The sequence below is a fragment of the Numida meleagris genome, chromosome 18 (genome assembly GCF_002078875.1).
Source record: "Numida meleagris isolate 19003 breed g44 Domestic line chromosome 18, NumMel1.0, whole genome shotgun sequence".
NCBI lineage: Eukaryota > Metazoa > Chordata > Aves > Galliformes > Numididae > Numida > Numida meleagris.
In genome coordinates, this window is record NC_034426.1 from 7,352,416 (window position 1) to 7,379,672 (window position 27,257).

Here is a 27,257-nt window from a genome sequence, read left to right on the forward strand (position 1 = left end):
GCCCTCCGAGGCGCGGCCGCCGCCCCCCGGCCCTGGCCCCGCCGCCGCCCGCGCTCACCATGGTCTCGAGCCTGGTAACCGCCGTCTCCATGTTGAATAGTTGACATTCCTCAGGCGGCGGCGGGGAGATGCCCACCCCCCGCCCCGCAGGGTGGGAGAGCCGGAGGCTCCCATTGGGCAGCTGTCACTCGGCGCTCTCTTCCCATTGGCTCGCGGCTGACAGAGGGCGCTCGCTATTGGGCGGGAAGGAATGTAAACCCTCTCTGAGGTAGAGGGGAGGCTATTGGTTGATGGAAAGGCTGCAGGCGGTGATTGGTTGGGGGAGGGAGCTCCGCGAACCGCCATTGGGCCAGAGTAGAATCCAGCAGTGATTGGCTGGAGAAGAGGGCGCTGGGCTGCTATTGGGGGGAAGGGAGCGCTCCGTGAGCTGCAGCCTATCGCAGCGCGGCGAGGGCGCGCCTTGATCCAATGGGGGCGCGGAACAGCGCCCGGCCCGCGATTGGCCCTTTCTCCTCTCCCGTCGAGCTCTGGCACGGCGGCCAATCAGCGTGCGGCTGGCGGGGGCCGCGGGTGGAGGCGGCGGAGAGCGGCGCTGCCATTGGCTGCGCGCGGCGCGAGGAGCGGTTTGAATCGGCGGCGCCGGGAGGGAGGTGAGCGGGCTGTGGGGAGGGGGCGCTGAGGGGCCCCGCGGTAACGGCCGCCGTCCTCGGGCCTGGGGCCGAACCTCGGGTCCTTGCGGCCTCCAGAAGCGGGATGTCCCCAGAGTATGTAGCGTCGGTCCCTTCAGGGTGAGGGAGACCTGCCGGCTCACCCCGCGTTTAGCCGTGCTGTCCGCTCCGTGCGGCGCTCCCAGCGCTGGCAGCGGCTCCGGGTGGGGCTGTGCCGCCTTCCCGCGCCCTGCCCCGGGTTAATGGGTAACCCCTCTTTTGCAGCGGTGATGGCAAAGTACAAACAACGCCGACGAAAGCCGAGAGCCAGAACGAAAGCCGGGCAGGGCAGGAAGGCCGGAGCGGCCGAACCGAGCGGCCCCGCATTGCAGTAAGAGCGCCCAGCGCAGCGGGTCAGCGCCTCACGGCCGCGATGACCATAGCACTGCCATCTCCTTCTGTCCCAGGTCCGCAGGCCTTTCTCCGGACACGTCCCCAGCCCCAGCCCGTCCCTCGCTCTGCTCGTTGCCGTTGCCCGGCGTAGAACGCGTGGTCAAACCTTTTGCAGCGGTAGCGTCGCTGTTGTACTGGTGCCACAGCGCTGTCACGCAGGTAATGCCTTCTATTCACTGCACCCGCAGTGCGTGCACGTGTTCTCACCGCCAGGCTGCAAGGCAGGAATCAGATTGGAAAGCCAAGCTGTAAGCACAGTCATGGCCATTGCAACGCCTGAAGTCCGTTGGCTGCTGACGGAGTAACTGCGAGAAAAACGTCGCCTACGTTAAAAGCATAAGTGGAGTTCTTGTATTGCGGTATCAGGAGGATTCGCAATATCTGAGGGCACAGTCCTTCTTTAATAGCAGAGGTGACTGTTCACGATTGATGTGAATCATGCCTTAGAATTCCTAGATGGAATTAAAAGGCTTTTCTGAGAAAATCACTCCTTGGGCTCCTGCCGAGGAGCTGTTTGGCAAAATTGTGTATCTTCATGTTGTGCGGTTCTGCTGACCTCAGTGAGAAGACTTTGCTCTAGAGCTGTCAACAGCAATCAGAGCTCTCTGGAAATGCAACTTAGTGAAAACGTTCATGTGGTTTCTCTTTATTTTTAGAGCTTTACGGTGGTTAAAGAGATGATATTTCCATCACAAGTCTACTTAAGAGAGCTAAATACCTTTAAAGAGCAGCTGGAAAAGTTGGAAATGGAATTTTCCAGACTGAAAGGAATACTCCAGGTCAGTCTCCATCCCGGTGGGGCAGGGTGGTGGTTTTTTGTGTAAGGAACCATGGTCAGTGAGGAAGAAATTAAGATCTCCTCACTGGGGAGTGTTTCACCTCTCCACATTCAGCATTACTACGCTGCAGTTACCTCATGGCACAACGGAGCTGGTTTTCTGGTGAGGCCTTCTACCTCCTTCTGGATCAACTGAAGCCAGAACCTCCTTTCTCAAAAATTCCATTTGCTTTTAGCAGTGGATTGAATATTCTCTTATTTATTGTTTTCAGAACAATGGCATTACGACTTTGTCTTCAGAAAGCTCTTGTTGTCAGAGGTGCAGTAAAACAGTTCTGAGTGCTCCTGTAGAAGCACAGCTGGACCCACTGCCTGCTGTTCCCGGGCCTCCTGCAGTGCAGCTGCAGCCTGCCTCCGTGTCCCCTCCACCTCCTCCTCCTCCTCCTCCTCCTCCTCCTCCTCCTCCACCACTGCCGCCACCGAAACTGCCTGCAGCACCTCTCCTCCTCAAACGTGGCAGCGGCTCTAAAGCGCTTCTGGTAAGGATTGAGAAGGTTCTGCTTCTTTGCTTGTGGCTGAGTTCTTTGGAGCTGGGTTCATCAGGAAGGTGCCTTTGTGATGAGCAGCCCTTTGCCGATCCTAATCTCCCGTCCAACCACTTCTTGTTCTCAGGAGCCGTCGGTAAAAAAAGACGCACCGATGCACATCACTCTCAAAGATCTCCTGAATGTAAAACTGAGAAAGACGGACAGCAGCCTGAGAACAGACAAGGTAAGCCAGAGGACACGAGGATAACGGTGTACTGGGGCCAGCTCTGCACTGGAACCAGTGTATTTCCTGCAGTGCTTGTCTTGGCCCCCTGGAGAGTTTTTCAGGAAATTAACTCTTGCAAAATCTCAGTGATCAGCTTTAAGGAATCCTAATCCTGAATGTTGGCACTGGAAATGAACAAATTAAGACTAATGCCAGTGTCAGCTCACGTGCAGCACAACTCTTCTGATTTTAGATGAGGGGCTTTATGTTGTCAGTATATTTTGGACTTTCTTCTGCCTGGTTGAGATCTTGTTTGCAGTTGTTTGTTTGTTTTTAAACAAATGTAACTTGATCCAAGACATTAAAATCTTCACCATTCAAAAATGCACAAAAGCCATAAACCACTGAAATCTTTCAGAATATAAATGTTAAATGGATCTGTGATCAGTGAGGTTTTGTGAGCTTTTCTGTGTTAACATTATTTTCTGTCTTTAGGCAGGATCGCCAGCGAAGACACGCAGGGCATTAATTACAGTCTCTGATTTACAGAGTGTTAATCTGAGATCCAAATCCAAGCCATCAGCTCACGTTACAAGCTCCTTAATGTAAGACACTTTCATTCTTTCTTTAATATTAAAAACTTCCCTTCGAAATACATTTTTTTTCTGTTCAGAACAATGGTGAACACTTTACACAGTGGAAAACGTTTCATTTAAACTTTTTTTTTTTTTTTACAGCAGTACCCCACCTAAAAATCAGTTAGATCTTCGAAAACACCTTAAGAAAGTCAATATACAAAGGTGAGCTCCACTCTGTTCTCTTGCTTTGTTTTTCTACGTGAAATTAGAGAACTAATCATAACTGCCCTCGTTTCCAACCTTTTCAGAAGTCCTGGTGGCACTCCACTAAATAAAGAAAACACTGAGTGTGGCACTGGCTTGACACCAATTATGACACAGGCACTGCGGCGCAAATTTCAGGCAAGTCACCATGTCTGTCTTTTTGGAGCAACGAGCTGGCTTCCAAATCCGTGCAGTTTCATATGGATTTTTTTCCTGCAGTGCAGTGGTATCAGTGCACAGATCGTAATTATCGCCCCAAAGTGCTAAGTACCCACAAATAAAGCTGCTTGTTCTATCATTCCCATTTTAATGATAAGGAAACTGCAGAATGTGAGTGCCGTTGCCTCTCTTCCAGCAGGTGATTTCACCTTGCTAAGGACAAACTGCTTTTTTTTACCACCATTCCAGTACCCTCAGCACTATTCTCTAACATCAGAGTCCTAGGTACCAGGAGAACAGAATCTGAGGATTCATAATGTCACTTCCACCTTAAGGATTTGCCATGTCCGTTTGCTTTTATGAACCATCAGTTAAGAATGACGTTTGATCTCAGTTGTAATTAGTACCAAGCTCGTGTCCCAAGGTCTGACCCAGCTCTTTGTGTTAACAGATGGCACATCCAAAGAGTCCCTCACCGGCCCGGCCCAGCGCTGCCAGCAGCTTTGATGAGCACAAGTAGGTTTACACAGCATTGTGTTCTCATGTATGGCCGGGGAGCTGCTTGAATCACGTTTTAATGTCACTGAGGCGCAATGGAGGTGTGAGGGCGTGTGGGAAGGGGGCATTCTGAAAACACTTTATCCGAATTCTGCCCTTTTTGAAGGGAATACCTAAGGCGTCTCAATCTGGTTTTGTATTTTGTAAGGCAAAATGAGATTTTGCTCAGTATTTTAATACCTGGCTGCTGCTGAAACAGGGACTGTTGTGTTCCTGGCCTTGGTTCTGCCTGTAATATGCATGTGTTTGTTTATGGAAATTCAGTATTTTTTATAACAAGACTGATCTTGACAGTAATCGTACAACTTCAAAGCCAGGAAGCAGTGAGGTGCTCTGCTGCTCCTGCAGTGAACGTTTACAGGTTTCCACAAACATTTCCATGGTTAAAAGCGCATGAGACGATTGCACTCTGTATTGCTTTGGGCCCACGTGAGGTCACCCATGGTGCTAAAGGCTGCGCTGCTTGGAGGCACCCAGCTGAACGCTGCAGGCACAGCGATGGAGCTCAGCGTGGACACGGCGTGGCCTTTGGACAAGGTCCTGCTTTCCAAGGACTCAGTTTCAGCCGCGCTCAGGCTGCTTTCCCAGAGCTTGGGCTTCCACGGCGCTGTGACTGCTCTGGCGTTTCCCACGGGAGCATCGCCCCCAGGTTCTGTCCCGAGCTTCACGGGAGCGGGAAGAGAAGAGAAGCGGGGCCGTCCTGGGGCCGGCGCTGCGCTGGGGGCGGTTCTGAGGCGGCTCTCTGCTGGAACGCTGCCTGACACTCCGCTCCGGCGTTGAGACGAGGTCGATGTTTGTTGTAACCGCCCGTCGCCGTTCGCTGCCGCGGTGCGGGCTCGTTCCGCAATACACGTGCTACAACCCCGCCCGTGCCGCTCCGCGTTCAATCCCCGCGGTGCCCGGGGCGGGACGGCGCAGGCGCGGCGTCGGCGCAGGCGCGGGGCCGGGCGGAGCGATGGCGGGGCCGGGGCTGGGACCGATGGCGGGGCCGGGAGGAGCCATGGCGGGGCCGGTGAGCCTGCGGGAGCTGCTGCTGGCCGGCGCCGAGGCGAGCGGGCCGGTGTCGGCGGCGGGGCCGGGCGCGGCGGCGGCCCCCGGGGAGGAGGAGGTGTGCGTGGTGGGCATCTTCGGCAAAACCGCCCTGCAGCTGTGCTCGGAGAAGGCGGCCCTGGTGAGCACCGTGTGCGACCGGCAGGTCTTCCCTCTCTTCGAGCGGGAGGAGGCCGAGGAGGCGGGCGGCGGCGCGGGGCAGGAGGGCGAGGCGGCGGGCAGGGATTACAACCAGCTGCAGGCGTACTACAGCCAGGAGAGCCGCGTGCTGTACCTGGTGCTCACCTCCATCTGCGACACGCCGCAGCTGCTGCGGGCCTGCGGGGACCTGGCCGCGGCCGAGAGCCGGGAGGATGGCTCCGGAGGGCCGCTGCCCCACGCCGAGGCGCACGAGTTCTGGAAGCACCAGGAGAAGCTGCACTGCCTCAGCCTCCTCTACCTCTTCTCCGTGTGCCACATCCTGTTGCTGGTGCACCCCACCTGCTCCTTCGACATCACCTACGACCGCGTCTTCAGGGCGCTGGACGGGCTGCGGCAGAAGGTGCTGCCCTCCCTGAAGGCCGCCATCAAGGACTGCCCGGTGGGCAAGGAGTGGAAGCTGAACTGCAGGCCCTGCCCGCCGCGCCTGCTCTTCCTCTTCCAGCTCAACGGGGCCCTGAAGGTGGATCCCCCCCCGGGCAGGGGCCAGGACCCCTGCGGCCACCTGGAAAAGCCGCCCCCCAAGAAGCACTCCCCCAAGAGGAGGCTGCAGCACGCCCTGGAGGACCAGATCTACCGTATCTTCCGCAAGAGCAGGGTGCTGACCAACCAGAGCATCAACTGCCTGTTCACCGTGCCTGCCAACCAGGCTTTCGTGTACATTGTAGCTGGTGGGGCGCAGGATGGGGAGGATCCCGTGGCCATGCTTCTTGATCAGCTCAGGAGCAACTGCACCATGAGAGAGACAGACTCGCTGCTGGCTCCCACCCTGTCGGGACCCCGGAGGTACCAGCTGATGCGTCACGGCAGGCAGCAGCTGTCCTTCTATGCGGAGAGCAGCAGCAGCAGCTCCAGTTCCTCCGGGCAGCTGGTGGACTGTACCCTCAAGGAGTTCTTGTGGCAGCACGTGGAGCTGGTGCTCAGCAAGAAGGGCTTCGATGACAGCGTGGGGAGGAACCCGCAGCCCTCTCACTTCGAGCTCCCGACCTACCAGAAGTGGGTTGCTGCAGCTCTAAAACTGTACGAGGTGACCATCGAAGGCAAAGACGACGACCCGACTTCCCTCACTGGCGAACTGAGCTCAAAAATCCTGGGCAGCATCAAAGTTCTGGAAGGCTATTTAGATATAGACACCAAGTTCTCCGAAAACCGTTGCCAGAAAGCCCTCCCCATGGCCCACAGTGCCTACCAGTCCAACCTGCCCCACAATTACACCATGACGGTCCATAAGAATCAGCTGGCGCAGGCTTTGCGCGTGTACAGCCAGCACGCGCGCGGGCCGGCCTTCCACAAGTACGCCATGCAGCTGAACGAGGACTGCTACAAGTTCTGGAGCAACGGGCACCAGCTCTGCGAGGAGCGGAGTTTAACTGACCAGCACTGCGTGCACAAGTTTCATTTGCTCCCCAAAGCAGGTAAAGAAACTCATTTGGGTTTGGTTCTCTCCGCTTCATTTTGTACCTCCTTTAAAATGCCTTTAGCTGCCGTGACCGATTCAGGCCCCGTGTTCTGGGCAGCGTGTTGCAGATAGTGGGAGCGTGTACGATGCGTTTGCAATGCACGGGACCAGGGCATCAAAGAAGCCATAGGTGGTAAGGCCTTGTTTCGTGCTGTCAGTGCTACAGAGGCATAATCTCCAGTAACTATTCTCATGTTCTTATGCCCTTGCATCCTCTGAATTCCATTGAAACAGACATCACCACATTTAGGAGCAAGCCTGCTGTCAGTAGTAACTTTGATTCCGTATTGTTAATTGGAGGTGTTACACTGGAGCTCTTCTAAGAGGAGATACAGGGGAGAAAAAAGTTCTTTGGGAAAGTAAAAGTTCCCCCTGCTTCCTTTTATATAGCTTGGTGGAGTGCAATCGAGGAATAGAAACTGAGATATAAGTATTGCAGGCAGGAGAACTATTTATGCCTCGTAAGGAGCTTCTGAAAGCAAAGAAGATTCAGTTTAGTGGTGGAATCTACAGTGGAACTTTGTATACCATGGGGCAAAGAGAAAAGGAGTTGCTGGTGAACGGTTTTGCTTAGGTCTATAGCAAGGAAGAGAATGAAGAGAATCGGAGAATCTGTAGAAGTAGTGAGTGTTTTATCTGATTGATTTTGCTTTTAGGGGAAAAGCCAGAAGCAGACAGAAATCCTCCAATCCTGTACCACAACAGCCGGGCTCGTTCCACAGGCGCCTGTAACTGTGGAAGAAAACAAGCTCCTCGTGATGACCCCTTTGACATCAAAGCAGCTAATTACGACTTCTACCAGGTAACTATTGAGTCTTTATTTTTGCTTCGCCAACGAAGTCTGTATTCTCAAGAGACTGCAAATCAGTGCCCTCTCAACCTTACCAACTTGTAAATGTTGCTTATGGAAAACGTGCCTGAGAGAACGATGGGCTGAGGGGGCAATTAAAGTCATCCCCACTGCATGCTAACTGCACGTGCTCCTTTTTACATCCATCGTGCTTAGGCTGTTCTCCATTTGCTGTTTTGATTCTCACATAGCACGGATCTCCTGAGCCTGAATTTCACCTCCTGAAGGGTTTGACTCTGAACTCTCCCGTCTCAGAGACAAGTTGGAACATTAACCACATGTTGGTTTTTTTTTTTTATAGCTACTGGAAGAAAAATGCTGCGGGAAACTGGAGCACATCAATTTTCCCATATTTCAGCCAAGCACACCTGATCCGGCACCTGCCAGGGATGAGGCATCGCCTGCCCCTCCCGAGGGCGAAATTGAGAAACTTAAAGAGAAAGAACCTCAGACTCAGGGTGAAAGCACGGGTCTGAGCTTAGCCCTCAGCCTGGGTCAGTCAACGGGCAGCTTGGGCACTTACCCGCAGGATGCCCAGGGCGGAGGGGACAATGCAGAAGGTCAGGGGCAGAGTGGGGAGTCCAAGAGTGAGAAAAGGCCAAGCCTGGTGGATCGCCAGGCGTCCACTGTCGAGTACCTCCCAGGGATGCTCCATTCGAATTGCCCCAAAGGCCTTCTGCCAAAATTCTCCAGTTGGTCGCTGGTTAAGCTGGGGCCTGCTAAGGCTTATAACTTCCACACGGGCCTAGACCAGCAAGGCTTTATCCCAGGAACAAACTACTTAATGCCCTGGGACATCGTCATCAGGACGAGAGCTGAAGACGAAGGAGACTTAGATACCAATTCCTGGCCTGCACCCAACAAGGCTATTCCTGCAAAAAGGAGTGCAGTTGTGATGGGAAGAGGAAGACGGAGAGACGACATAGCTCGAGCTTTTGTAGGATTTGAATATGAAGATGCACGTGGTAGGAGGTTCATGTGTTCAGGGCCTGATAAGGTCATGAAAGTGATGGGGGGGGGCCCGAAGGAGTCCGCCATCAAGGCCCTCAATTCTGACATGCCGCTCTACATCCTGTCGTCGACTCAGGGCCGAGGACTCAAGCCGCATTACGCTCAGTTCATGCGACTCTTTGTGGTGGTTCCTGATGCTCCGCTGCAAATAACACTGACACCTCAGGTAAGAATCAGAAGGGGAATGTGTTACCTGCAGAGGAAGGGTTGAGTGCTGCAGCGTTACCTGAAGGCACAAAGTGGGACCAGCTTACATCAGCATCCCACTTTATGACTCCTAGGGGTGTGGTTTTACCTGGAAAATCTCTTATGCTATGCATGGTAAGTTCCATGCATCTGTTCCTCGTGTGAATCAGGCTTTCTCAGTTTATTAATATGGTTTATACGTGACCTAGAGTAAGTGTTGCTGACATCCTTCACGTGGGTTTTGGTCACAGCTCGGTTGTATCTGTTCTGCAGCACTGAATCCCGTTAGCACAGTGTTCAGTACTGCTGGGGGGAGATGGGCTTGTGCTTGTGTGGAGAGCCTTAAATCCAGTATCTTGTCTGTGCTACAAGCTTGTGGATGGCTCACAGCAGTGATTTCCTGCAGTGTGCTGAAGTGGGTGAGATCCTGGCTGTAGGCAAGGCTCAGTGGACTCCCGTGGATTCATTTGGCTCATAGGTCTTTATTCTGATTGATGATTACTCATTTGCTTCTTGTTCTCAGGTTCAGCCCGGGCCGCCGCCTTGCCCTGTGTTCTACCCCGAGAAGCAGGAGATAACGCTGCCCTCGGACGGGCTGTGGGTGCTCAGGTTTCCATACGCCTACGTGACGGAGCGCGGGCCCTGCTTCCCTCCCAAGGAGAGCCAGCAGCTGATGAGCTACAAAGTTCTCCGAGGAATCCTGAAAGCGATGACGCAGTAAGAAGTGTTCTGGGAGGTGGAATTTTACTTTGGTCCTCGATCCAAATTAGGGATTTAGATTCACAGGTGCCACTGACCTCGTGACTCCCACCGCGTGTGCCAGGAGCACGGGCTGGAAATAGGGCCTGGCGTCGAAGTGAAGAAGGGAATCCGTGAAAAGAGTGATTTTTCTGTTTATTATGTTTTTGTATGTAAAAAATAAAGGCCGGTTATCGCAATAGACTGAGCCTGTATTATCAGTAGTTGGGTGACAATGCTTTTCCCCCTTGTATCTTTCTAACACTTACTTGAGAACGCTTTGCGGCGAGCCCTGCCTGAGTTCGGGACTTGTGTGTTACACTGAGCTGTGTTAGCGGCGGGCGGCCCTACGCTGAGACCTCGTGTAATTTCCACGCTCTCGCTCTTCAAGGAGCGGGCGCGCATCGTTTAATTTGCCGCTTTGCGATGCTGCTCTCGCGGCGCACGCCCGGAGCTGGGAGCGGGGGCTCCGCGCCTGCGCGCTGCCGCCTCCTCGCGGCCCGGGGGCGGAGGGAGCGGTGCGGCTGCGCGGCCGCAGTGGTAGAGGATCCCGCAGCGCCGCCGCCCCGCGGGAGCCGGGCAGGGCCGGGCCGGGCAGGGGGTGGGGCGGGCTCGGCCGGGCGGAGAGCGCGCTCGGCGCGGCCAGAGGAGCGCAGGATGTCGGCGACTCTCTACGTGCTGTCCACGCTGGGAGGATACGTCCTCACCTCGGCGCTTCTCCTCAAGTGCCCGGGGCTGCTCCACCGGCCCAAGCGGCAGCGCTTCCGCTGCCGGCACATCTCGCACCGCGGCGGTGAGTGGGGCGAGGGCCGGGGGGATCCGCGGTGCTCGGCGCTGCTCCTCCGGGCGGATCTCGGCCGAGCCGCGCCGCTCTCAGCCTTCCTCCCGCCGCCTAATTTTAGGTGCCACCTGCTGACCGGCGCTGGATTTCAGAGCCGAATTAATCTCCCGACGCAAACCGCGTCACCCGAAATCGGCTCCGCGGGGTGCGTTCCCCTCCGGGCTCTGTGCCGGCGGTCCCCGCTCCGAGATCGGGGCCGCTGCGCGGATGGGGCTGGCGGGATCGCTCCGTCCTCTGCGGCCCTCGGCGCCGCTCCGCTGCCGGGATGAGCGCGGTGGTAACGCGGAGAGCTGCGGCCCCGCCGGGCGCTCCTCCAAAATACCCCAGGCGCGCTCCGAAAGCTTTGGTTTTTCTGCCTCCTCCAGAGGAGGAAACTGCAGTGAATGTTCTGTCCCCGCTCGGTGCCTGTGAGGGTCAGCGCTGAGCTGTGCCCCGCTCCGGTGGTGGAAACCCCGCGCGTCCCCGTCCTCGGGTTTTGCCCTAAATTCGATGGGAGGTGCCGTCAGCTGGGTGCTTTCCATGCGGTTCGTGCGGGGTTTGATCGCGGTTCCATCTTTTCTCCTTAGCTGTGACCGCTGCCGTGAGTTATTACAGTACCCAAAGCAGAGCTGAGCTCCAAAAGCTTTTCCTGCTTGGATTTCTCTCCTTTGCTTTGTGGGACGCGCTGAGCTTCTTTGTAACTCATGGCCTTAAATATAGCACAAAGGGCGCCTTGCTCGGAGCGCGTCTGCTGGTTATTTCCTGATGGGCAGGTAATTTGGATTGTCACCTGTTCGTTAATGGGGAAGCTATTGCAAACTTGCGTGTGACTTTGCAGGAACTCGGTGCCACCTCCTTAATCTTCTTTTGTTCTCTGCTCTTCGCCCCGGCCTCAGTTAAGACGCGGCCCTAAGCCTTGGAGCAATGGCTGAGGCCGGGGGCACTGGGTGCCACTGGGAGGGCAGGAAAGCGTTCCCTAAAGGGAGCATTATTCATCAGGTGCTGGGAGACAAAATCCAGCTCTCGGAGCTGCTGTCCGGCTGGGGATCGCTTCCATTTCACGCTCTGCAGTGTTTACCTCCAGGCAGATTCCTGTGGGACTCTGGTGCTCGTCAGCTTTGGCCGTGCTGCAGCTGTGGATGCAGTGTCAGGTTTCCTCTTGCATTACTCCAATTAGCTGCAGAGCTCAAGGTAACGCTTGTTTGACTTTTTCCTCCCTGAGGTGAGGCTTTGCATGCGACGCCTGGGCTTTGGTTTGGCTTCTTTCCTCGTGCAGGACTCTTATCTAAGTTTATGGTTCCTCAATGGAAGCTTTCTTTCATACAGGAGCTCTCTTATCTCGGTTCATAGTTCCTCTGTGGATGCGTCCCCGAGTTATTCCTTTACTTTTGCCTGGTTTTTAAATTGCTCATTGCCAGAGTCAATAACGACATCCTGATTCTCTGTGCTGGAGCCCTCTCTCAGCACCAGCTGCAGGGACGTGATGGCAGAGCCTTTGTTTGACGAAGGTGGCATTCTCAGACATAGGGGTGTGTGTGTGTGTGTGTGTGTGTGTGTGTGTGTCAGCCCGTGGGAGGTCATCACGGAATCACAGAGCTGCTGAAGTTGGACCGTGTCTGCTGGTGATGATTTCCCACTGGGTAGGTACGTGTCTGTGTTCAGGGTCGCCGTGTCCGACCCCGTGCTCAGAGCAAGGCCGCCCTCGCAGGTTGGTCAGGACCCTGCCCAGTTGTTTTGAGTACCTCCAAGCATGGAGGCTCTGAGCCTCCCTGGGCAATCTGTTCCAGTGTTTGATCGCTCTTCCAATAAGAGTTGGGTTTTTTCTTTATGCTTTAAGTGAATTCCAGGATTTCAGGCTGTTCCTGTTGCCTGTTGACCTCTCAGCGGTGCCCGCTGGCTCAGCCCCCCTCCCTCCCATCAGGTGTTTGTACCTGGGGGTAAGATCTCCCCTGAGCCTCTCTCCTCCAGCGTTCTCAGCCAAGAATCTCTCAGGTTCTCATCTGCAAGAATCTCTCATTGCTGAACTTTCACAGCCCTCCTCCAATAGATCCGTGTCTCACTTGTACTGAAGAAACCAGCATTAGTGAGGCTCATTTTCTGAGGCAGTGGTTGACTTCGGCTCATTCCTGTCCCACAGGGATGCTTGCAAAGCTCGCTTGCCGTGGTTCCCTTTTCTGAGAGCGGGTTGCAAGAGCCGTATTGCTGATGTACAGCTCCTGTTTCAGCTGATCTCTGAGCACTGCTCCTCACTTCCCCAAAGCACAAATCAGGCTTTTTGCTTCCAACTGGCTTCAGCTGCTGCTCCTCCCTCCCTGACACATAACTCGTTACAGAAGTCATCAGAAGTCTTCTTGTTGTAGATTTCTGCCCATGAGCATTAGGGTAATGTCCTGGCTGTAGGTTTCTTTCCCTCCCTCCCAGCTTGGGATGTATGGGCTGTATCGTCACAGTTGATAAGTTATCTGAAACTTTTTTATTGTAGTTAATTTATAACTAATAATCTATGTTCTATGCGGGGTTTTCATGTCTGTTGAGCACCTGTCAGAGGTGTCTGACGACATTCTCCTGCTCTTCTTTATCTCTGCATCAATTCTGCCCCTTAACCTATTCCTAATGCTAAAGCCAAACTTCATAGAACATTGCTGAATGCCAAACTGCAGAGGTTGCAGTGGGTTTACCCTATGTTAAACCACGGAGGTGTGGTCATTTGGGTTCTGTCAGTTAAGCCTCTCTGTAAGCTTACCAGCACAGGTAACCCCATGAAAGCAGCTGCAAATTGCTAGCTGTGTGCACATAGAATTGCATTGCTTTGCTGGCTAAATACGGACTTAGATAAGCGTGTATTGGCAGAGCCTCATTAATAGGCAGGGCCTTGTTGCAGCTTCCATAATTGCTGTTTACAGAGCCTGTCCTTCCTCACTGTGGAGCGATTAGGATTCGCATAGACATCCTTCCTCATCGTTCTCTGGAGCTTCCTGAACTTCTGCTTCTCCATACACAGCACCTCTCTGAGGCAGGGAGAAGGCGCAGCCCTCAGTGGGCTGATTCCACAAAGGTTTTTATGCAGAGAACGATGGCTTATGAGTTGCAGGGTTTGTTCCTGACAGAGAGAGAAACTAATTTGCTTCTCCTTTTCTTTGCTGGAGTGAATGCGCTTCATTCCCCCTGTGTGAGACCGCTCTTTGCCAGCAGCATAAGCCCTTGCTGACAGCTTGGTGCTGTTTCAGGAGCATCCTTGCACTGACAGAAGAGGTGGTTTCATTTGCTAAAATAAACACTCTCATTTGTGTATTCAAAGTATGCAAATCCAAGGTGACAGCCTTGGCTCCACCCCCCCTCCCCCCTGCCCCCGACTCTGTCCTCATACTAATTCCTCAAAACGTGTTTTAAATTCAATAACGTTGTATTTCTTTCCTCTGGGATTGAGGTGAGGGAAAGGATTTCAGTGCCTGTTCTAGTTCTTGTTATTTTTGTAGGTGCTGGAGAGAACCTGGAGAACACGATGGCAGCCTTTCACCAGTGAGTACAAACGGAACCAGTATGTCTGTATCCGCGGTGTCCTCGTTGTCTTTAATGAGTCAAGTAATCACTAATGATCGGACTTCCACCAGTTTGGGGTACGGTGCTGAAGTCATCTCCCGTGGATGACTTACACGGGTTGCTTAGCACTGCTCTGATTTATCATGAACAAACCCAGGGTCTCATTTCTTCACCTTCGAGCCAATTAAACCGTAGCGCTTCCACGTTTGGTGGAGGTTACATCTGCTGGTGCATCGCTGTGAAGCTGGTTTTGTAAGTGCTCTCATACCCTTTTTTTTTTTTACCTTCTCTAAAGGTATTTCAGAGCAAAGTGCACCCATGTGCTGCTTCACAAGCAGGGCTGCGTTTCAGCCCATCTGAATTTCGGCCGCTGTTGGGCTGTGAGCGCTGCTCTCCGTGGTTTGGTGGCGTTCAGTTCCCTCCTCTGTACACAAGGCTCGAGAATTCATCTCCCACGAGGGCTGTGACCGCAGCCTTAATGTTAACAAACTTAATATCCCGTCGGTAAAGCTATTAGAAAGGCTTGAGTTATGTTTTCTCCCCCCCCCTTGCGCATAATTCATTTGCACAGTGTGTGAAAGCCTCTTACCTACGGGTTTACGGCCAAGTTGGGACTGGAAAGCCTTTTAAACCTCCAGCATTTAAGAAGCAATGCATTCTCACGGCGTTCTCAAAAGCCCTCGGAGGAGCAGCACACCGAAAAGCCCAGCTGCCAGAGAGCAGCCACCAAATGATGCGGGCTCCTCCTTGTTCCCATGGGGCTGCTGTTTGGGTTTCGCTTCCCTTGTGCAGAGTGGCCTCAGCAGCCTGTGCCGCGCCGTGCAGGCGGAGCAGCGCCAGCTTCCCCATCCGAGCGGTGCCATTGAAAGTGCTGCGGTCTTTCCCATCTCCATGGAAGCTTATTGGAGCTGTGTGTTTGATTCCTGCTGGCCTGCCTCCCTCGAACTCTGCGACGACGCTTTCCAGAAAGTGCTTCTTTTGTAGCCGTGCCTTCATTTTGATGCAGTGTCACGTTGGTTTAGTTTGGACACAGCCCTTAAAAAGAGAAGTTACGCCACAGCTTATGTGTATTTAATTCTCAGGGGTAAGCTCTGTTGAGGACTGTCCTGGGGCTCAGACCACGCTGTGGGATAGCACTGCTTCTGTTCTGACTTTAGTTATTGTGCTGTCGTAGGGTAACACGTGCATCGAGGTCCACGTTTTAAACTGATCACAGCTGCCAACTGCAAACAGCATAACTGAGGAAATATTCTGGAAAGCAATTTGCTCTTTGTACCAAAGTCTTTTTTTTTTGTTGTTTGCAGGGTGAAAGCACCCTGTGTGACTTGTTGGGCTCTTACCATCATACACTGTGAATGCTTCAGTGGTGGTTTTAGTTCTTAGAATAATTATTTTTAAGCTAAAGAAGACATTTGCAGTGTCTTAAAGTACCTGGGGTTCTGGCACAAAAGCTATCCCAGCAGCTCATTCACAAATGGAGCTGTCCTTATTGCAGATGTGTAGTGTAGCGTTGTCTTGACAGGAAGCTGCTAAGTAAACTCTCCAGATATTTTTATCTTACTTCGTGTCCATTTCTTTTACGATCAGAATTGGTTTAGAGAGAGAGTTTTAAACACTGTATGTAAAGCAATAAAAGTTCCTGGTCAGCTCAGTGTTCGTAAAGCCTATACGTTGTGCTTTGTTAGGCCTTGCCATGTCCCATGGCTTGAAAACAGTTGAACTTTGAATGAGCAAAAGAGCTCTGCCATCCTCATTTGTTCCTGACCAAGAACACAGTGTGCTGGGGATGCTCCTTGCCACGAGGAGGGGTCACACGGAGCCGTGTATCTGCTCTGTGTGTAACAGGATTTGTTTTCTGCTCATTCTTAATGAGTGGCGCTGGAAAACAGTTAACAAATTGGTTTTAATTTAACAATCACCTGCCTGACCATTATCCCAGCTGGACCAGAAACTGCGTTAAACAGTGTGTTAATAGGCAGTGTGTCCTATTTATTTTATTGCATTTTAACATGTTTATAGCATGCCTGTGCTTCTTAAATTGAGCAAAGCAGGTGTTTCTGTCCTTGTCACGTTGTGTATGCTTACTGCAGAATTTGTACTATTTTTTTCCTGAGCACTTGTGTCTTCCAGTGGCAGAGGTGCTCGTACTGATGAGCATCGTGCTCAGGATTGTGGCACAGTACTGGGGCAGTAGGTTTCTCAATATGGAGTGACAGGCTGCAACAAAGTGTTGCTTGCCTTCTGTGGAAGAGGAGCAAGGCTCCCAGTCCAAATCCCATCTCTGATTCGCAGTGCTTTGTTTATTCTTGCATCAGCTTTCTGCTGCAACAGAGGTGTTTGCTCCTTGCTTGGCAGTAAGGCGGCAAGGATTCGTTGCATCATAAAGCATGCAAAGCGCCTTCACTTGAGACTGGTTCAGCTGAACGACGTGCGTGCATCGGGTCGGGATCTGTGCAAAGTACATGTGTGCTTCAAGGCAGGCTTCTTGGCTTCCAGTGCGGTTAACATCGGGACGGACATGCTGGAGCTGGACTGCCACCTGACCAAAGATGAGCAAGTGGTCGTGTCCCACGATGAGAACCTGAAGAGATCAACGGGAGTCGATGTCAACATATCCGACCTCAAGTACTCTGTAAGCTGGAGGAAACGTTTTGCTGCTCGGTGATGTGTAGGAGTGTGTCTGTAGGATGGCTGGGGTGAGCAGGAAGGCTGCGTGTGCGTGCAGAGCCTGAGGGGGGGATCCACCTTGTCTGACTAAAATGGCTGCCCCTGGCTCGCCGTGCTGGGGGGGACAGAAGCAGGCACGCTTCTAGAGGCTGGTTCACTCCATCCAACTGCAGCTTGGATGAGGAGCTTCCTGCAGGCAGGCCTGTTTCCCCACGCTGGGGGCAAAGGGAGCTTGGTCAACAAGCTCCTCCCATAACCAGCTACTTGATGGGCAAACTGGTGGAGGAATCCCACCAGCACTGTTTTGCAGGGCTGCCTTTCCATCCAGTATAAGTGGAATTCTCAGCTTTCAGGGAGGGTCTGGACACACTCAGCCTCATTCAGCAGCAGGTAGCAGCACTCCAAGAATGCCACGTTGTTCAAGAGCAAATGAACAAAATGCTTGAACAATTGCTTTTTAGGCAAGAAATAGGATTGATTAATTTTGCATTTAAAGGTAGCTCACTTGGCTTATGAATTACAGTTGTTTTTCAAGAAAAGTCATGATTATATCTCTGCATCTAAGCTAGCGTTTGGTTTGGTTTTCCCCTTTAAGGAACTCCCACCGTATCTCTGCAAGCTGGATGTCACGTTTCAGAAAGGTGAGCTTTTGTCTTTTGCTGTTTCAGTCTGCATTTATGGTAGCTCATTTTCCATATGGCAATGTCTTCTTTTGGCAACGGGAGTGGAGAAGCGTGTGGTTGCTTCTCCTCAGGATCTGGATAAGAGAAGTGTTAAAAAGCAAATGCAACCATTTTGGTGATGTGTGGTAATATGCAGACCCCCAAGCAGTTTCAGACATTAAAATCTGGGGATTTTGCCATCTGTTCTCTCTGCTTAGGGAATGCTTCTCTGGTGCATTTTCCTAGAAGGAAAGATTCTTCTTGTTGCATTTGGTATGTGGTAGCTGAGCCCATGCGGGCTCCTTCCAGATTTTAATGATGCCTGTGCTCCTGCTGTTGCAAAAATAATGACTAAATCTTGTGTGGTTTGGACCTGAATGTCAAAATGTCTCAGTGCGTTTTCATTGCAGGAATGAGCTTTTCATAATTAATTACAACGACGAGTGAAGTTGGCGGTGTTGTTTCGTTGGCTGGTTGATTTAATTCCGAAACCGTGCTTATTTCTAGGAGCTGCATTGCTTTTGCTTTTAAGATAACAAGTGCTCTGACATCTCAGCTCTTATCTGCGGTGTGTTATAAACGGCCACAGCAGCGACAGCTCTCTTGTTTCCCCAGAAAGTCACAGTGAGGGAAAAGACAACCGCATTCCGCTCCTGAAGGAGGTGTTCGAGGCGTTCCCACAAACCCCTGTCAACATTGACATCAAAGTGAACAACAACGTGCTGATCAGAAAGGTACCTGTGAAGACGTGCTTCCGTGAGGCTGAACGCTGCGTGACGGCGTTGGAATTCCGAAAGAAAATAGTTTCTTGGAGTTGAAGCCGTCCAAGAACGTGGATTTCAGGCTGCTAGCGTCCTTCACGTTAGATCTTGCACCACATATGAAGTCATGTGGAACACAGAGATCTAGTGCAAGATCTAACTGTGTCAGTGGGCAAGGAAAGAGCCCCCGATGTCATCTGGCTGGATGTCAGTGAGGCCTTTGACGCTGTCCCCCACGGCATCCTTCTCTCCATTGTCCTGAATGCAAATTATCGTAATTATCTTAAAATGAGAGAGGATGTAGAAGCAATATCTTTCCTGTGATGACTTATGTAGTGAAAAAGGAGCAATTAAAATCAAATTATTCTGCATGCAGTAGTCAACGAATGCATGTTAGATTTCTGCTGCTTTGATTCTGTGTTGCAGGTTTCAGAGCTGGTGAGTCAGTATAAACGAGAGCATTTGACAGTATGGGGGAATGTCAATTACGAGGTTGTATCCAAGTGTCTTAAGGAGGTAAGGATGGATCCAGCTGAGCTTTGTTCTTGTCACTGCGTGGTGACGTGTACAAAAAAGCACCCCATAAATCAGGACTGAGCCACGCCAGACTTTGTTATGATCTGAAATGTTGCACTTAGTGTTGCAAGCAGAATAAAAACTGTTAGAATAAACCAAGCATAATTAGCACCCATATATTCTGCAATGCAGCACTTAAGGAATAAAGCTTAATTGTTCTGTAATACCTGGAATCTTATGATTTTTATGCCAGGACCTCCTGGAGCCAGCACTGCACATCATTCGTCTCGTGCAAAAGGAATTTTTATAAAGATTGCTTATTGTATGTTTCTTTTTATGAAAATAATGGGTGTTGATATTAGTTGCCATCCACTTACATTGGCATAAAGCTGTTTTACAACTATAACTTTTATTCCTTTTTGTGCTAAGAAATTATGCAATTAAATTCAATTATGCTTAGTCTGAGGGGAAGCTGATATAGTTATCTTAACCAAGGTGAGGTGTAACTGTTTGTTCCTGGTTCCTGCAGAATGCTGACATTCCCATCATCTTCTGCTTGCAACGTGTCCTTCTGCTTCTGGGCCTGTTCTACACTGGTCTGCTGCCATTCATTCCTTTCAAGGAAGAATTCTTGGAAATCCCCATGCCTTCCATCATCCTCAAGTGAGTTGGAGTTGGTGGGCGGGTGCCACGCCGGAATAGCAGTAAAACAAGTGGGTCAATGCTCGAGCATTGATTGAGCCACTGCCCTTGGGCTGAATGGAGAGCGAAGTGAAAGATTTCCAAGGGAAATACCCTGCACAAGCAGTGAGGTGCGTGGTGACCTGGTACGTTCTGAAGGAGCTGTGTCACAGCTCACAGCGAGGGAGTACGGTTCTGTTGGAAGTATTGCTTTCACTTCGCTCTGGAGAGAGAGGAGCATCCCAGTTCTTGAAGTTCTCATTTCCTGAGGAAGTAAAGGGACATTGAGGCCTATCTGAATGGATGACTGAAGTTATGATTCCGTTGTTCTCAGTGTTCTGGTAGTTTGACCATATCATATTAGAAGTTTTGTAGGGATGCTTCTCTTGCAGAGGCAGAATTCAGTCCATTCCTTTCTGTCCTTTAGGTGGAAGGGGTGACTGCAAAGAATACACTCAGCATCTTTATAGTGTCTATCCCAAAAGATAACAAATATTATTTATTTTCTGTTAGATTAGCTGCTTTGGGGTATTCCTGAGTGAAAATTATGCAAATTTTATGGTCCTCTATGTTTAGCATGTCTCTAGCAAGCTCTGAGTTAACTGTTGTTAGTGTGGGCTGCTCGTGCATATCGGTGTTTGGCAGCATCTCCTGCAAATAGCACCTTCAGGCAGCTGGTGCTGGTGCCATCCAGATAGAGGTATGTTGCTGTGCTGTACAAATAGCTGATTTTTGCACCTTTCTTCTTCTTTCTTAGGTGTGGAAACAGAACAAATTAGTCTAAGGCTGAGGGGAAGTCAGTACCAGGGTAGATCTGAGATTTCACATGTGCTCTGTTTCTCAGACCTTACAAAGTTGCTGAACACCCATCTCTGCTGCTGCATTCCTCCTGTGTAACCCAATTCTAAGTCACTGTCTTGAAGTCAAAGGGGAATTACTGCTCTGAGAAACTGCAGGACTAATTCTTCGTGTTCCTTTTGCAGAAACATCTCCGTATTTTAATCAGCACTCTGCTAATTTTTTATCCTCTTCCTCAACAGACTGAAAGAACCAGAAAAGATGACAAGAAGCCAGAAATTTATTGTCTGGCTGGCTGACACGTAAGGTTTTAATCTTATTAAATGTTTCATGGTATTTAGTTTCAGTATTGACCGTTGGCAAGCAGCTAAGAGCAGGTGATTGCTACAGGTACTTGTTAGGTCGTCATTTCTTTCAGATTCTTCCAGCATTTTTGTCAGTGTGGCATAAATCATATTCAGAACTTTCACTTATGTTCCTGCACGCTTATTTTTTTCATGCAGACACAGGAACAGATTGAGATACAGTGCCAGTGCAGAGCATTCCAGTTTGGCTTGAAATACTTGAGAATACTCTGCTCTTCTGTGGGTCCAGTTGTTCACCATGCAGGCAGGTTCACAACACAACTCCAGTGTTTCACGAGATTGTGACTGCTCCCTGACGTTGTCAGAGGAGATGCTGTTTGGCTCACATGGAGCACGTTGCATTTTAAGGATATTTGTGCTTCAGAGGGAACTTGGACCATTTCAGAAGATGCAGTGAGTGTCTTCTGGCTGCTGCTTCTGCGTTTGCCACCTATTTGATGGATAACATAAGTGGCAGATCACTCAAGTTCTCTGGTCTTCTGATGTGAAGGATAAAAGTCTCATCTGAAAGCAAAGGGATTGATGTGTTGGCCATCGTACAGGGGTTACTACAAGGAACTGGGATTTGATCTTCAGAACACTGATACAAATACCCATTATTAATTCAAATGCCTGGAAATGTTGGGTGGGCTCGAGTTGTTTGAGCTTTCCATAGCTGAGTTTTTAATCACTTTCTTGTGAAAACCATTGCATCTAAGTGCTCTATGGAGAATGTATTACAGAACATCAGTTGATGTTAAACATTTCATATACGCTTCTCGTTCTTGAACAAATGTCTTTCTATTTTCTGCAGACTGCTTATGAGGAAGGCACTTTTTGACCACCTCACTGCTCGGGGCATTCAGGTACAGTGCAGCAAAGCTACAGAAAATCTGCTTTTGATGTAGGGAGAATCTGAAGGAGGCAGACGTGGCCTTAGGATGGGTTCATGTTCTCTGTCCTTTTCTGTGAGGATTATTTCAGTTCAAATCCTTTGTAGATCTACATAACCTGCAGTAAATCTTCATTATTTGGTGGGGTGGGCAGAATCCTTATTTAATACATTAATTATAAGCGTTTTTAATGGAAATAAATGATTGTATTCGGAAGGCAAGGAGCAAAGTCAGAATCAATCAATTGCCTGTATAGTTCATTTAAAAGAAATATATTTCTTCATCTTCTGTTACCAAAAATAAATAATAACATCCAACTGGCAGAATCTTTTAAAACAAATCTGCCTAGCTTGCTCTTTGCTACTGACAGAGCTGAGTATTTTTCACATTTGTTAATGGAGAGTAGACAGCAGATATTCTGAAATATGTCTGGTGTATTATTAGCGGCGTTGGTTGCTTTTTGGTTCCTGAACAACTTCTTACACTTGCAGTTGTGTAGTTGCAAAGGAAAAATTATATGCTTGGAAAAAGTCTCTCATTCAAGATGTTGGTTTTTCCCCTTCAACTTAAGCCCACAAAATGTGCTGAACTGCTTCCCTGGTCGGGGCTTTGGTTGGCTTTTGGAAATGCAGGTAACACTGGAGTTGAATTCAGCCAGAAAATGTCTTCCCACACGCTGTTTGCCTTTGGAGGATACGTTTGTGCATCTTGGCATCACGGTTTAATGATTTTAAATATATGCGGCATCATCTCTGTCACACCTGAAACAATCTAGGTCAGCAGTCACTACTCCTTATTTTAGTATTTCCTCTAATAATGGGTCTTTCTGTTTTCTGTTTTGCAGGTATATATTTGGGTACTGAACGAAGAGCAAGAATACAAGAGAGCGTTTGATCTGGGAGCAACTGGAGTCATGACAGACTATCCGACAAAGCTCAAGGAGTTTTTGCACAACTATCCCGTGTAAATAGAGGAAAACAAGGAAGACCTTGCAGAATAGATGGAGCCAGGAAATTTAGTCAAAAAAAAGTTGAGCAACGTACGCAAATCACGTTGTCTGGAAGGTGATCCTTGACCTCGTTGTCAGGTTGCTACCTAATGTAAAGGCTGTCTATTTATTTTAAGACTTTAATTACATAGTTTACGTTTGTAAATAGATCATTTAGCAAAGGTGCACTTCACTAATAGTTGTGACTAAGAAGAAAGTTGCTGGATAGGATACCTGTAGATAATAAGTGTTGTTTTACCAGTCACAAGTGTTCCTAAGCAGATGTCAAGACACGTCAATGACTCCAATTATATTTTAGTGTGCAGAAACTAAAGAATTTCTGAAAGTGTACCCTTTGTGTAGGTATTGCTTGTGTTGCTTTTACTTTTAGATAACTCGTAGGGTGAAAAAGAAACACAACGCACAGGAGAAATAGGAAGCAGAATCTGTGGATAGCCAGACAGTTCAGCCTGTGAATGTAGTCAGGAAAAGCAGTCACTTTTTTCTTTCTTTTTTTTTTTTTTTTTCTTTTGAAACCAAAATTAACCCACTTGGTCAGTGTAGATTTACTCAATTATTCTCACCGATAAGAATGTTGAGCTCCAGTTACAGCTGTATTTAGACTTCTTTTTGATCTGATGGTAACACAGTGACTTACTGGTCAAGGTCTAGATACAGTATTTAAGCTTGCTTCTGAGTTTGCTTAGTTCTTCTGCAGGGATCCTGGTGTGCCCCTGGTTCTCACCTGCCTGTCAGCTTACCTTGGCATGGCAGCAGCGAGCTTCCCAGGGAGGAAGATTGCACTTGGCATAAATTTATTTCAAAGGAAGTGAATCTTTTCACAAAGGAAACTGCTGTTTTAGAAGTCTTGTGCACTTTTGTAGTTCTAACACCTCTTGTCTTGATTGATGGGAAGCTGTTTTTCAGATGAGGGACCAAAGAAGACTTTAAATTTGGTCAGGAGTTTTAGGAACAACTTCAAAGGTTTGTTTTAAATGAATTCACCCAAAGCAGATAGATATATACCTGACAGAGGAGCAGGTATCAGTCTAGGATGTCTGTAAGTTCTAGTCTTTTTTTTCTCCACATTCAATATTGATGAAGTTTGTGGGCATGGACTCGGAAGTAATTTTACCAGCAAAAGCCAGGAATCCCTAAGTGTTATGGGTTGGGGATGGATAGGAATGTATTTTTAGAAGCTGAGTGCTGTTCTGCCACTCTGAACAGATGCTCTGTGTGTCAGGCAGATTTGAGCCTGCGATGCCTCTGTGTTTTGGTGTTGTCGTGTCAGGGTTTTTCAGAAAGAATTTGACTGTTTTAGCTTAATTATTCACAATGACACATATAGAGCTCAGTCATCTAATCATCAGGTGGTGCTGCTGGAACACAGCTATTGTGTAGTGATGGTAGTATCTAATTCCTTAAGGACCTTCATGTGAAAATGATCTCATTTAATAATAAATACAGTAGCCAGGACAAGAGTATATTCACTGCGAGATATACTTGTTATTCTAAAAGTTTTTAAAGTAATGATGGTTTTTCCCTTGCTAGCTCAGACTTGGAAGGGCTCTTGTTTCACTGCAAGGCTGCTGTGCCATACCTGTAACTGTGGAGCATCTTTGCTATTTCATTATGCCCGTCCATTGTAGAATGTCAAGTCCATCTGAATGGATAATACTCATTTGATTATCACAATCACATTTGTGCAGTGTCCCTTTAAGAAAAGGGAAGTTCCTTTCCAAGGAATTCTTATGGATGAAGTAGAAGACACTGCTGCATTTACAGTTTAATTGAACCTGTGACAGTGGTGGCAAGTGAGTTAATGGTGTCTTTCTAAATGTCTGCCTAGTTAAGATGGCTGTAGATTCAATTTCCTTTTAGTGTAATCAGGCTTGTTGTATATTGAATGGCTGAGAGGAAAATGTAACTTCCTACCTGCTCATAGGAATAAGGATTACATGATTTATCATGTGCTGTGCTGCTTGTTTCCACTTCGGACCAGTTATGCTGTGGTCAGGTAACTGCTAATAATCAATCTAGTCATATTTCTTCCTGTTTTCTAATATTCACAGAGTAGTTTTAGAATAGGCTCCACATGGATCTCAATAGGTAAATGAAAAACTTCTACCCTCCCTGTTTGAATTTGGTTTAGTATTCAGTTATAGCTCCAGATGCTAAGTTTTCATGCAGTACGTTTTTGTTCTGCTCGATTTTATTGCTGTCAGATTTCCAACATGCACATCTTCATTAAGATGCAAATACAACTCTGGCTTTAGAGGATGCTACCAAATAGCACAGGTTACAACTTCCCTTAGGCTAGGAATAGCTGAGTTTTAAAATACCACTCCTGAATTCTGGACTTGATCTCTCATGGGACACATGATGACTTAGTTTTTTCTCTCAAGTTTTCCTCATTGCTGCGTAAACAAACTATTTTGCTTCATTCTATACTGAACGACAAAACACTGCTATTAAAATGGACTTTGTTTTTACGTTGTAATCTAGCTGTTTTGCTCTAGCAGTGGTGTTGGGAACTTGTGCCTTCAAAGATGCTCAACACATTCTTCAACCACTGCTCTTCCTACGTCTGATGTAGCTTTTGACTGTGCTGCTTGTACATGAGCTCTCTTTGATAAATCTGCACTTAATACCTGAAAATTAAATAAGATGTATAGAAAAGAGGGGCTCAGTGCTGAAAAAACCGCTGAATTTGTTCAGTCGCTCATTTGGACTACAGTACAAGAGCTAAAGTTTGATGTGTTGAGACAGATAACATTGTATGGAAGAAGCCATGAATCTGAGCACCAATTCCCAAGGCTTAGGCCATGATAACTACTTGTAACACAACAACACGGAATTGAGGGAGCTGTAGAGTGTTTGTTCCCAATTGTTTTACTTTGAATGTTCCATAGCTTGCCATGTGATTTTTAAACCACTTGTACCGAAAACCACTTGTTGAGGTCTTGCTCAGCCATCCAGGAGAGGATGTTCAGTTAATTCCTGTCTCCCAGGAGAGATTTTTTTCTTCCCTTTAGGGTAATTTTAACTCTAAGTATCGTTTAATACTTACTGTGTTCTCAGTCTTTTGCAAAGTACTTGATGTACGAAGGACGATGCTCGTATTCCATGCACTTTTAATCTGCAGAAACAGTTTTGGACCTCTCTAGCTCAAAATCTGTGAAGTGATTTTTCTTTTCTTGTAAGGAAAGATTGAAATGTGACACACTCAAATATCTTTGCTCATAAAAGATCTAAAACTAAATAGCCCTTCCTTGTGAATTCTTTGTCTAGAGGTGTGATTTCTGTTACGATACTGTGCTTAGACTGTAGTAAACTTCCAAGCTTTGATGGTGGCCCTTGGACAGATGCTCAGGAGAAGGGGGCATCTCATGTGCTCTGCACTATTTGGAAATTTGGGGCACTTACATGGGTTTTCTCACAGTAACCATAGCATCTGCCCCTACGTGTGGCTGAACAAAACCTGCAGAGGAGTGCAGCCTGCCTTCTCTGCGTGCACAGCCTTCACTAACAAACTTCTGAAGTCAGTTCCTATTTGATTTATCTGCAGTTTATTTGGAGGCAGAAGCAGGAGAAGAGAAACGTGATTATAAATGCAAAAAAAAAAAAGTGATCAGCAGATGACGGAGCATAAAAAGCCTCTGACGGGTGACAGACAGTGACCGGTGGCAAGTAACCAGGTGTTTTGAATGTGGTTCGTGCTGCTGGAGAGCGCTGTGATAGCAAACTTCTGTGCAGGTTGTGTTGTCCTCAGGTGACGTCTGCTGTGAACACGGCGCTGATACCGAAGTGCTTTTCCTCATGGTAAGCTGATGAATGTTTCCTCCGCTCCTACAAGTACCACTGCAGCTTTCCTACCGGCTTGCCATTGATTTAAATTCAGTGCTGGGTTTTAACGTCAAGCGTAACTGCGAAGCCTCGAGGCTCTGTGTTAGCTCAGAGGTGAAGCAGGCTTTTTGTAAGCAACAGCGTTTAGTAAGTTGGAAAGAATTCGGGCAGGCCGAGGGGAGAACGCTTCCCCAGCAGCTCCGGGCGGCACGCCGCGTCCCAGCGCTCCCACCCGCCCCCTGTAGTACCGCTGGGGGCCGCCAGGGGGCGCTGCAGCCCCGCGGGAGCCCACCGGGGCCGGGCAGCTCTTGGCAGCTCCGCGCTGGTTGCGGAGGCGGAGCAGGAGCAGCACGCGTGGGTTCGTTGGTGCTGGGAGAGGAGGGGGGGAAACCTTTCGCTGCTGGCAGATGAAAGCGTCTTTCTTTGATCTGATCGACCTGAAGGTGTTGCTTTGTGCTGTCTGAGAAGGTTTGCGGTGCCCTCGTTGTGTAACTGAAGAAGCGGAGGCAGGCTCGAGTGAAGCATCTCCATTAACACCAGCGTCAGCCACAGATAGGATTTGTGAGTGCTAAGAAGCGCAGATTGTTAACGGATCTTTTCGCTTACCGATTAAAGTACCGTGCAGCACTCAAAGTCTCGAGTTAACGGGAGTGACGTGACGCTTTCTCCCCTCTCCATGCTGCTGTGGTACATCAAATAGCAAAATTTAGCCCTGGCCAGTGATGCTTTATCATTTACTTTGTCTAAATCATAATAAAACGATGATAAAAGCTGACGCTGATGTCAGGCGCTGAGCAGGGAAGCGCCGGCTGTCTTGCTGAGGTTCCAAACGGGGTGTTCGCAAAGAGAGGAATGACGGATGCTCTTCAGCTGTAGGATAAGCTGAACGCATCTTTTCAGAGGGCAGCGTCACGCCTCCTGAATAACGCCCCTTTTCCAGGCTTATCCCACTCACCGGCCCGGCCTCGCTCGCTGATCGATACTAAAAGCCCTCAGGGCTGTGGCTTTGGGAGGAGCCCCCGTGCCCGCGCCTTTAAGAGGAAGCGGCGCTGTTTGTTA

At 49.3% G+C, this 27,257-nt stretch overlaps 4 protein-coding genes across 8 annotated transcripts in view; 3 read left to right on the plus strand and 1 right to left on the minus strand.

Moving 5' to 3' along the window:
- The window catches only part of SKA2 (spindle and kinetochore associated complex subunit 2), an 8,237-nt gene extending 8,024 nt beyond the window's left edge, over window positions 1-213 (minus strand). Inside the window, exon 1 of the mRNA XM_021415439.1 lies at window positions 59-213. Within this exon, the coding sequence (XP_021271114.1) occupies window positions 59-91 (33 nt within the window). The 5' untranslated portion in view covers window positions 92-213. The remainder of the gene's footprint in view (window positions 1-58) is intronic.
- Window positions 1-5,058, plus strand: part of PRR11 (proline rich 11) — a 5,865-nt gene extending 807 nt beyond the window's left edge. The window contains exons 2-13 of one of the 5 annotated variants that reach the window (XM_021416150.1): window positions 486-650; window positions 933-1,038; window positions 1,115-1,259; window positions 1,757-1,879; window positions 1,994-2,041; window positions 2,151-2,417; window positions 2,551-2,649; window positions 3,127-3,236; window positions 3,369-3,431; window positions 3,518-3,611; window positions 4,084-4,148; window positions 4,552-5,058. In XM_021416150.1, the coding sequence (XP_021271825.1) occupies window positions 486-650; window positions 933-1,038; window positions 1,115-1,259; window positions 1,757-1,879; window positions 1,994-2,041; window positions 2,151-2,417; window positions 2,551-2,649; window positions 3,127-3,236; window positions 3,369-3,431; window positions 3,518-3,611; window positions 4,084-4,148; window positions 4,552-4,951 (1,685 nt within the window). In that variant the 3' untranslated portion in view covers window positions 4,952-5,058. The remainder of the gene's footprint in view (window positions 1-485; window positions 651-932; window positions 1,039-1,114; window positions 1,260-1,756; window positions 1,880-1,993; window positions 2,042-2,150; window positions 2,418-2,550; window positions 2,650-3,126; window positions 3,237-3,368; window positions 3,432-3,517; window positions 3,612-4,083; window positions 4,149-4,551) is intronic. The other 4 variants (XM_021416153.1, XM_021416151.1, XM_021416154.1 and 1 more) reach the window with 4 other exon arrangements.
- SMG8 (SMG8, nonsense mediated mRNA decay factor) lies at window positions 5,012-9,886 on the plus strand. The gene is made up of 4 exons (XM_021416147.1): window positions 5,012-6,853; window positions 7,554-7,699; window positions 8,049-8,924; window positions 9,468-9,886. The coding sequence occupies exons 1-4, from the start codon at window positions 5,146-5,148 to the stop codon at window positions 9,663-9,665; spliced, it is 2,928 nt and encodes a 975-aa protein (XP_021271822.1). The 5' UTR covers window positions 5,012-5,145; the 3' UTR covers window positions 9,666-9,886.
- Window positions 10,243-25,614, plus strand: GDPD1 (glycerophosphodiester phosphodiesterase domain containing 1). The gene is made up of 10 exons (XM_021416175.1): window positions 10,243-10,475; window positions 13,979-14,021; window positions 16,539-16,674; window positions 17,305-17,350; window positions 17,987-18,105; window positions 18,559-18,648; window positions 19,178-19,311; window positions 20,370-20,429; window positions 21,286-21,337; window positions 22,209-25,614. Exons 1-10 carry the CDS (start codon window positions 10,340-10,342, stop codon window positions 22,329-22,331), a joined length of 939 nt encoding a protein of 312 aa, XP_021271850.1. The 5' UTR covers window positions 10,243-10,339; the 3' UTR covers window positions 22,332-25,614.

Bases quoted from the DNA above. Each gene is read 5' to 3' on its own strand.
- SMG8 (XM_021416147.1), top strand. From the start codon at position 5,146: ATGGCGGGGCCGGGGCTGGGACCGATGGCGGGGCCGGGAGGAGCCATG. The intron at 6,854-7,553 runs GTAAAGAAACTC...TTTTGCTTTTAG, and splicing joins TCATTTGCTCCCCAAAGCAG to GGGAAAAGCCAGAAGCAGAC. The intron at 8,925-9,467 runs GTAAGAATCAGA...TCTTGTTCTCAG, and splicing joins AAATAACACTGACACCTCAG to GTTCAGCCCGGGCCGCCGCC.
- GDPD1 (XM_021416175.1), top strand. From the start codon at position 10,340: ATGTCGGCGACTCTCTACGTGCTGTCCACGCTGGGAGGATACGTCCTC. The intron at 14,022-16,538 runs GTGAGTACAAAC...CTTGGCTTCCAG, and splicing joins ACGATGGCAGCCTTTCACCA to TGCGGTTAACATCGGGACGG. The intron at 19,312-20,369 runs GTGAGTTGGAGT...CTTCCTCAACAG, and splicing joins ATGCCTTCCATCATCCTCAA to ACTGAAAGAACCAGAAAAGA.